General features: G+C 36.2%; 1 protein-coding gene across 2 annotated transcripts in view; it reads left to right on the forward strand.

Annotated features, from left to right (window-relative positions):
* SEL1L (SEL1L adaptor subunit of SYVN1 ubiquitin ligase) overlaps positions 1-9,329 on the forward strand; it is a 56,372-nt gene extending 47,043 nt beyond the window's left edge. The window contains exons 19-20 of one of the 2 annotated variants that reach the window (XM_079912150.1): positions 1,772-1,900; positions 4,740-9,329. In XM_079912150.1, coding sequence (XP_079768276.1) covers positions 1,772-1,900; positions 4,740-4,949 — 339 coding nt within the window. In that variant the 3' untranslated portion in view covers positions 4,950-9,329. The remainder of the gene's footprint in view (positions 1-1,771; positions 1,901-4,739) is intronic. The other variant, XM_079912149.1, reaches the window with a different exon arrangement.
* Positions 9,330-10,057: the final 728 nt, after the last annotated feature.

Raw genomic sequence — 10,057 nt, forward strand, 5'->3', positions numbered from 1 at the left:
ACTTGAATATAGTTTTATCAAGAATCTGGAGCTGCAGGCTGAGTGCGTTCAGTTCATGGACAATCTCTGCCATGTAACATAGTTGTTGAAGCCTCCCTGCATTGTCAGATCAGTCAGCCAAATCAGACTTAGTTTCTATCAGAAAGTCTGACTTTGTTAATTCAAATAAAAGTAATATGGGTTTGATGCCTAATGTAAAGATTACCCGTAAGTTATGGTTTTTATACGCTTAGTAATAATTTGCTAAAGACAATCAGAATTAAAGTAATATAACAGTCTGTTTTTATAATAGGCTGTAAGACAAGAAAACAAGAAAATTAATCAGTGTGCTTTTCTCATAATTTAATTTGTAATGTAAAGCTTATACAAATTCTTATGAATAAAGACTATGATAAAAGGGATAGAATTCCTTTGATTAGCATTAGGGGAGGGAACCCTGGGATTCAGCTTTTAAGAATAATTAATCATGTATAAAAATCAGAATAATTTCATTCGTTTTTATAAGACATTATGATCACCTTTTCTTATGTTTTCTGTTTTTTTAAATAAAAGAGATACTCATACTCTAAAAGCTAATCAGTCCAGCATCCAGTATAGATAGAAAAATATTAAGTATTAAACAAGATGAGGATTGGTTATAATTGGAATAAATAATTCAGGATTTGATTGATAGATAAGATTTAATTACCCTATTGAATCATCCACACAGAGTCTGCAGATCACATAAAGTTTGATGCATGATCTTGAAAAATATACTTTTCCGTTATCATGAATCTTGAAAAATATACTTTTCTGTTTTCATGAATCTCTCTTTGGCTTAATATCCTAAATATAACAGTGTAGATATCAATATGTGTGTGTGCTCGAGGATGAGAGAGATGCAGGGCAGTCTTCTGAAATATTACTACAAATAAAATTTGTTACATTTTTTAAAAAGTCAAAGACACTGACCATGCTGTTACTTTTATTTGAAGGTGCTCTTCTTTTTAACTAAAAGGATTCACCTTAGGGACAAGTATGGAGAACAGCTGAAAGTAACTGCTTATATTTAAATATGTAGAAAAAGTCAGTCTTAATGTTTAGCCTTTCTTTCCCATGTCTCATGGAATTCTTACCTATGAGTTTGGTATTCTTTGACAGTAGTCAGGGGATGGGAGAAGTGAGGTTGTTAAATGAGAATTTTGCACCTCCCACCATCCCATTCTACCACTTATCTAAATGCAGAGCACTCCAACCTGGGCCAAAATTAGTAATGACTTGTTTTGCCCTTTATAGAAATACATCTAAGACAGGAAAACACAGAATGCAAGTCCCTTATCGCTGTCCATGCATGCACCCCTTGGAAAACTTTGAGTATGTCTACCCCAGTTTGAAGATCACTGTTGCAGACTGAAATCAGGAATTGCTTACACTGACTGGTTATAAGTAGGAAAATATTAACTTGAGACTTACAGGTCACTCCTGGAAGTCTCCAGGTTAACAGTGTTATGCATAGGTATATAGCTGTGTCCACCGTATCTGCACAGCAAGTGGGATGTCAGATCAGGGGAACACAAGTTAACTTTTAAATTTTTCAACTAAGTTTTTCAAAATTAAGCAGTTAGATAATTAAACAAATTTTACCTAATTAAAGCTTGGGTTTTTTTCTTTAGGTAAGGGAAATTTTAAAATGAAACTTGAAAGGTAAAATAAACTTTCCTAATATATAAATAGTAATTATTTTTACTTAGTTTAACAAGAAATGAACTTTGGTTTACTACCCGTATTATAGGATATTCACCTTGCAAAACGTTTTTATGACATGGCAGCGGAAGCCAGCCCAGATGCACAAGTACCAGTCTTCCTAGCACTCTGCAAATTGGGTATTGTCTATTTCTTGCAGTACATACGGGAAACAAATGTAAGTGGTCCATGTCTCTTTTAACTAGAATACAAATGATGTAACCTTCTCAGTCCACAGTTTCGTTTTTGCAAAGTTGGGGGAGGGGAGGAAGGACCTGCAAGTGTCTGGTCTCTTTCCTCCTTCCCAGATGAAGGGACCTCATCAGATGAGGGATGAGTATAGCCACAAAGCACTTAACAGTTCCCAGGTAACATTTGACAGTGGTTCCCAGTGCTAAAGTATTTTTCATTGGTGCAGATGTTTCCTGGTTTAGGGAAAACTGAGACTAAACCATGGCAATTTGAAATAGTAGTTAACTAATTCCAGTAAACATTAAATCAGATGACTGCCTAGCAGTGACTCAGACCAGCCCCTTAAAAAGAGAATTTAAGACATGAAAAGAAGTAGAACCTGAGAACCTGTCCAGGCTCTTGTACTTCAGATTCTTCTGATAGTGGAACATGTTAAAAATACCACTGAAACTATATTTTCTAAAAATACCTTGAATTATTTAAATATGCTTAATGATAGAACTTTGCTAGGAGATGGGTGGGTTACCCATTCTCTTCAAAACTACCAACTCTAGTTACCAACACAATGTTGGTGCTCTTGGGTTCTCCAGTTTTCTGTTTTGTTTACAGTACCTATCGTTCCTCCTAATGGATTCACTGGTGCAGCATTTAACTCTGAAAGTCCTAAAATGTATGCAGAAAGAAGGGCTATTTAACTTTAATTCACGCCAGACCAGAAAAGGATGATGTTTCAACCTTTTGTTAATATCTTTTAGAACAAGTTGATGCACCATTTCAGCACTAGATTCTGGAAGGGGCATTCCCTCTTTGTTACACAGAAGTAAATTTAGTCCATGCTGCTTCAGCATCTATAAAGAGAAATTCGACAACTCCTCCCTTTTGCAGCCCTAGCACGTGCACTGAGGTCCTCCACGTATAGGGCTCCAGAGGGCTGGAGATGTTGGCCTCTGTCCTCTTGATTGCTTATACATTTGTAATGTCAAATTTATAATTGTTCAATAGCGTGAGCCAGGGTATGCTGTACGCTCCGTTAACTCAAAGGATCCTTGTTCCTTTAACTGAAAAGCTAACAGTGTGTCCGCCTGCTCTTTCTTTCTCAGGACTATTTCAGACCCTTGTCTCTCACAGTTTTTATCACTAATAAACTACTGATTACAGTCTAGGATTTGGTCATGTGATACACCATGTTAAGTTGTTGTGTTTTATACAGAAGTTTCAAGAAGACAATAAAATGCCCGGTAATCCTACCACCTAGATATTCCAACTTAAAAAAAAAAAAAAAAGAGTAATAAGTATTGATGGTAAGAAAGTCAAAAAATACAGAAAAACAAAGTCTCCTATTGCGGGTCCCACCCCAGGGAACGCAGTTAATAGTTTGTTATAATTTTTTTTCCAGAAAAATTTTAGCACCTGTACCTACAAATATTATATTATGGGGACCTTTTAAATGTAATTTTTTAAACATAAAGGATTATGCCCCATATTTACTTTCTTTGTGGGTAAGCATCAGTCAGAAAATACCAGGAATAACTTAAGTGACATTAAAACAATTAAAATATCATAGATGAAGAAAATAAGTTTTAAGTTCAATTTCAGTTGTTAAATATTTAGTTAAATCCTAACTAAAAAGCATTATTTGTTCAGCTATTAAATTTCTGAATTCCTGTCATCTTCAGTTACATGAGAGAAGTAGTAAAATAGCCCTGCTTTCATTAGAAGAGAGCTTTTTAGCTAGTGTGTCAACACTAGAAATAGGTTATAGGTGAGGTGTGCCAAGATACTGATTTCCACCCCACCTTCATCCTCCATTGTCCCCAGCGTTTGTTTCAAATATTTCCTGTGAAAAATGGTTGGAAATCAGTGCATTAGGTTACTGATGGAAAGGAACCATAGCTCTGGTCCTCAGACATTATTTTGAGTTTCAGGCTTTTAAAAATTTTTTTTTCAGTTGAACTCATTGTCTTTATATTTTTGTCTTGTTTTATCCTTAATTTTATTAGATTGGATCCTTTGTTAAAGTCTGGTGGGTTTTATTTTTTTAATTGAAGTATAGTTGATATACAATACTATATAGAGTTACAGGTGTACAATATAGTGATTCACAATTTTTATAGGTTATACTCCATTTACAGTTATAAAATAGTGGCTATAATTCCCATGTTGTATGATATATCCTTGTAGCTTATTTTATACCTAATAGTTTGTACCTCTTAGTCTCCTACCCCTATATTGCCCCTCCGCCTCTTCCCTCTCCCCACTGATGACCACTAGTTTGTTCTCTATATCTGATCCTGCTTCTGTTTTGTTATATTCGCTAGTTTGTTGTATTTTTTAGATTCTGCATATAAGTGATATCGTACACTATTTGTCTTTCTCTGTCTGACTTATTTCACTTAACATAATGCCCTCCGAGTCCATCCATTTTGCTGCAGATGGCAAAATTTCATTCTTTATTATGGCTGAGTAATGTTCCATTGTGTATATATGTACCACGTCTTCTTTATCCATTCATCTGTTGATGGACACTTAGGTTGCTTCCACATCTTGACAATTATGAATAATGCTGCTATGAACATTGGGGTGCATGTATCTTTTAGAATTAGTGTTTCTGTTTTTTCGGATATATACCCAGGAGTGGAATTGCTGGGTCATATGGTAGTTCTGAGTTTAGTAAAACCCTTTTTTTTTGGAACACATTGCAAAATGTTACTAAAACCAATTGATTTAATAAATTCTGTATTTATCTCTAATCTGTGATGTAACTTTCCTAGCTCCTTCTATTATATTTTAATGATCATAATGATTTTTATACTTTTCTCATTAAGCTTCGAGATCTGTTCACCCAGCTTGATATGGACCAGCTTTTGGGACCTGAGTGGGACCTTTACCTCATGACCATCATCGCATTGCTGTTGGGGACAGTTATCGCTTACAGGCAGAGGCAGCACCAGGACATGCCTGTCCCCAGGCCTCCCGGGCCACGGCCAGCACCACCACAGCAGGAGGGGCCGCCCGAGCAGCAGCCACCACAGTGACCCACGGCGGCCAGCCTTGACCAGTGACAAACAAGGAAATCGTTTACCAAGAACACTTGCATTTGATTTAGGACTTTGGATCAGTGGCCACCTCCTGGAAGAGGCACAAGGAAGCATTGAATTCCTAAAGCTGCTTAGAATCTGATGCCTTTATTTTCAGGGATAAGTAACTCTTACCTAAACTGAGTTGAATGTCCGTTTCAGTGCCGTATGGAATAACAACTCTCAGTGGCTCCCCTGCCCCCCCTTTTTTTTTCCTGGAAACATGTGAGACACTCAAGGTAATGTCTGCTGTGTCCAGCTATCTTTCTTGGGTCCTTTTGGTCATTCTTTCAATGTGCATTAGTTCTGTCAACCATCTTTAAGGTCTCATGCGTCGACACTAAAAACTGATCGATGTAAAAAGGAAAACCCAATTAGTTGCAGATTTAACCTTAACATGTTTGAAAGTCTGAAAATAGAACTGCCTTTTAAGTTAAAAAAAAAAAAAAGTCTTCAAAGTGTTTCAGAACTGCGATAACCGAGGAACTTTTACCAGGCCACATGCAAGTATACATATTCAGCATATTTATTACTTTAAAAGGCAAGGTTGGGAGGTTTCTTACTGTTGGTGATTGTCATACTTTATACCATACTTCTCTCCTTCAAAGACTGAAAGGCCGTGTTAAAGAGTTTTATGTGAACTTCATTTCCTTGGAATGGAATATATAGAAAACATTGTGAACTGACTTCTTGAGCTAACACGTGAACTTGCCCCAAATTACTCAATGTAATTTGCTTGCTTGTTTTGAGTATACAGAGCCTTTATCTGGAAGCCAGAGGATGGACTAAAGGGGAGAGATTAGAAAACAATATTGAAGAACTCTGAGTGGGGTACCAGGATCACAGACACACTTTCCCAAAAGTTGAAGCATTTGTTACCAGGATTTATTTTACTTTGCATTTCTTATTGCAAAAGAACAGACCACCCTCCTGAATTTTTAAAATATGAAATATTGTTGCCAAGCTATGGCATACAGTGACTACCATTACAATACTAACACTCAGAGAATCTGAGATGCATTAAAATCAGTGGTTGAGGAAAGCCAAAGCCTGTTTGTACGGTTCAGGGAGATTTTTATTTCTGCAGTTTGATGTTACAGTAGAAGATCAACCACTTGCTTAGCTTTCGTATTCACCACCCTCCCACTGTTAACATCAGGAAAATCAAGGCTATTACACTTCAGAATTGTCTGGTTAAGTACTACAGAAAACAACAACGACAGCAACAACAAAGAAAACAGAGAAGGTCACATACCACAAATGAAAAAATTAAAACTTCAACCAAATTGTATTCCTTTTTGTTGTCGGATGGCAGCGTTCACCAGCCTGTATCTGGTCTGAGGCTCTCTCAGTGTGTGAGCAGGCTTTCTGTGCCTGCTGACCTCATCTGTTTATATTAATCTTTATACTCTTTTTCCATAACCCCTTATCTGCCAGAAAACTTGAAGAGTTGTAAGACTTTGGTTTTTGAAGTAGAGATTGTATTTAGAACTAGAGTGAATTAGTCTGTAATGAACATGAAGGCTCTAAATGTGAAGTAGTGTGCTTTTTTGGTGTTTAGAGTATTATGAGAAACCTGGTAAGCAAACTTTCCTCCTAGATAATTGCTTCTAATAGGAAGAGGTGATGACAGCGAGAACCATATGTATAAATGCAGATCTGAAAGGTAAGAAATTTTACCCTCAGAAGTGTCATGTTGCTTTGGGCAGCTCATGTAAATATTAAGACTTGTTTGATCTCTTACATTAGAGATTTGAGTACAGTCGGTACAGTATGTTGGTGTCTTCACCCCTGCCCGTTCTCCCCCAACCTTCAAAATAAGTATGATCCACAGTAGCAGCCACGCTTCATTTCGAAGGAACTGTTTTAATTTATTTAAAACTTGAACAACTAAACTTTCGTATTTTTCTACCATCCACCTAATTTTTCCTTTAGCAGCATTCTTATCTCTATCTTTACTTCCCTCTGTTAGTACTTTGAAAAAACATTTCTTAAAGCAGTGTGCACTACCCAGAGGCAGGTGGGAAAGCATGGTCTTGTTCTCCAGGCAATAACTTCCCGGTAGTGTACCACTAGCCATGTCCTTTTTATTAATCTCCCAAATAGATCTTTTTCTTGGCTTTTGTCCACCTCCTGTTTTACCCTGGGTCATTTGCTACTGGAAATTTGAATGGTAAATTTAAAATAACTTCGTTCCTATGGCTTCATTTAAAGACTGTCTCAAAATACTTTGTTCCCTTTTTCATTCTGTACAAGAGACATGATACCTAAGCAAATAGGAACTGGGTTTGGTGTTTCTCCTAAAATAATGCTCAATACCTACCTAATCAAATGGCATCCATTTGAATAAAATGACAGTAACTAAAGCTAGTTAATGTCAGTGACATTAAACTAACTCCAGGATTCAGGAGTTTTAATGTTAGAATTTAGAGCTAGCAGAGTACGGCTTCATTTCTCCGTGGTAGCCCTTCTCTCCCGATCCCTTTTATAGTCTGTCTTCCTGCCTTCCAAGGTGATGACAATAGTACTCTACTTAGCTTCTATTCTCTTGTGCATTTGGTTTCTTGGTTAGTCAACTGTTCCAGAGTCTTGAGACTATCTGTTTTGCTTTTTGTTTTATGTTAACAAAGGTAGCATTGGGGTTTGGGACTTGGTTTGTTTTTTTTTTCCTTTTTGTTTTTGGAGCTTTTGTTTCTGTATTCTGGGTAAGGCTTATCTTATTTTTGGTTAATATCCAATGGCACAGAAAAATTAAACCAAAAGGTTTCTTTTTTTCCGAATTCATTGTTATTTAGCATTTACATGAACTTGTGAGTCATTAATCTTAATACTGTTGAGGATGTGTTACCCTTTGCATATAAGGTTATTTTGTGCATATAAGGTTAATTTGTGAGAGTTTTACTGCTAAGCCATTTTATCTCTGTACCATTGGGAAGTTGTAGAAACTTCTGCTGGTGATCTGGCCATGATCTGTTGCTTTATTTAATTAAGGAGCTGCTGTTGCCTCCAGGAAACTTAAGTATTTTGTATAAGCTTTTTTTTTCTCCCTTTCTTTGCTCCTCATGTTTGTTCTTCAAACCAGTGTTTGGAAGTATGCATGCAAGCCTATAAATGAAGACCACAGCTCTTCATGTGTGTAGCATGTGTATTATATTGTCTAGCTACATCTGCAGAAAACCTTTTTCAGAGGTTTGGACTAACATTTCACATGCACATTTCAAAACAAAAAGTGCTTCAGAGAAATAGCCCCTTTACCTACCAAGAAGAGCAACGTGGGCTACATTTGTCCCAATAACAGGTAGTGTTTGTTTTGAAAGTGAATTTAATTATGTTATACAATATTATGACTACAACTGTGCAAGAAATAAAGCAGAAGAAACTTCTATTTTCACGAAAATACTTTTCATTAGTCATTGCTCTCAAATGTAAATGAAAATACAAAATTTCTGAATATCATATTGTCACAGGCACTACCTGATTTTTAAATGTGTAGTAGTCCTCGAAAAGAAGCTACATTTCTCCTTCCACTTGGTATTTCAAGAGAATTGAAAATATTCCAAGTAAAAATGATTTGTATTTTTAAAGTGACTATTTGCACAAGTAAAAACCTGATGTGCGCGTGAGAAGGATGTCTCGGTTGTGTGCAGGGAGTCACCTCTCATGCACCGGCTTTCCTGTTTGGAATAACAAGATGACACTATTCTCTTTGATTAAAAAAAAAATCATAATACTGATACGATCAAGGTGTAACCACTATCAATATTTAGGAGACGTTTTAAAAGACCGTAAGCTGGCATTGGAAAGAGCACCATGGTAGACTTTTTGTAAATTTATTTTGTATTTAATTAAATTCAATATAAAGGCTGGTGAAGTGTAATATAATTGTGTAAACAAATCCTGTTAATAGAGAGATGTACAGATTCGTTTTGTACTGTATCTTGAAACCTGTGAAATAAAGATTCCACCTCTGGTTATCCTGTATGCTATAACGTACCATGGCCAGGCACCTCTCCAGGCAGACTTTTTTTAAAACCTGAATCATTCAATTTTTTCATGAACCATTTTGGAAATTCAGAAACTTCTAGAAAGCATTGATGAGGGGCAGTTTGAATCCATCTTACATTTACTTTTAACTATTGAAATTCAGATTTCTATAAGTTGAATTTTATCCTGCAGAATATGAATTTGCTAAGACATGTTTCCCTTTTTAAATCCCAGATCTTTGACCTGAATCAGCCTGTGATATATAGTATGCGTATTCACTTTTATCCTGATTATGGTAAAACTTAGCTAAAGTTTGTTTATGCATTGTCTTTTCCCAGAAAGTTTTTAGGAGGGCTTACAGAGCTACATAACCATGCAACGTGACGAAATTTACTTAGGATAAGTAAGTAAAGGGGAAACAAAGGAGAAAACAGTATTAAATCAGGAGTGAACTTTGTACACAAAATGCATGTTAGAACCAGGCTACAAATCTGGCCCTAACTTCCTAGCAGCCAACTCAAAAGAAATCGAGCTAAAATGTTCATCTTAGAAGCATCAGATCCTTGAAAAAGTTTGGATGATGCAGATTGTGGCAAGTGGAGAAATTGGGTCTCAAATTTTACTTCTGGGAGCATAGTCAGCCACCCAAGATGACTTTGACCTTGACTAAAATAAAAGTTTTGAGGAAGTTGGACATCGGAGCTATAACATCAGCAGTTTGATCATTCAACCTGGAGTTGGGTGTGATGCCTATTTACCAGTTAGCCCCTTTCTGACAAGTCATTAAAATGAGTCCTTGGTCTTCACTGGATGCAACTTGATGAGAAACAGCTTCTCCCTTTTACCTTTATGACACTAATTTGGATTGGCTACACTAACCTTGAAATTTGCTTATACTGTGTCACGACATATACATAAATATATGCAAGTAAAAAATTAGAAAGTTTCTGTAGTAGAAACTACAAAAAAAAACAGAAGGAAGATTTTTTTACTTTTTGGATATTTTCCAAATACTTGAAGAGTCAAGTGAAAAATAAAATGAGCTTTAGGATCTGCCAGTTCAAAAGGAGATGCTTCTGCAT

This window comes from Stenella coeruleoalba, assembly GCF_951394435.1.
Source record: "Stenella coeruleoalba genome assembly, chromosome: 2".
Classification (NCBI taxonomy): Eukaryota; Metazoa; Chordata; class Mammalia; order Artiodactyla; family Delphinidae; genus Stenella; species Stenella coeruleoalba.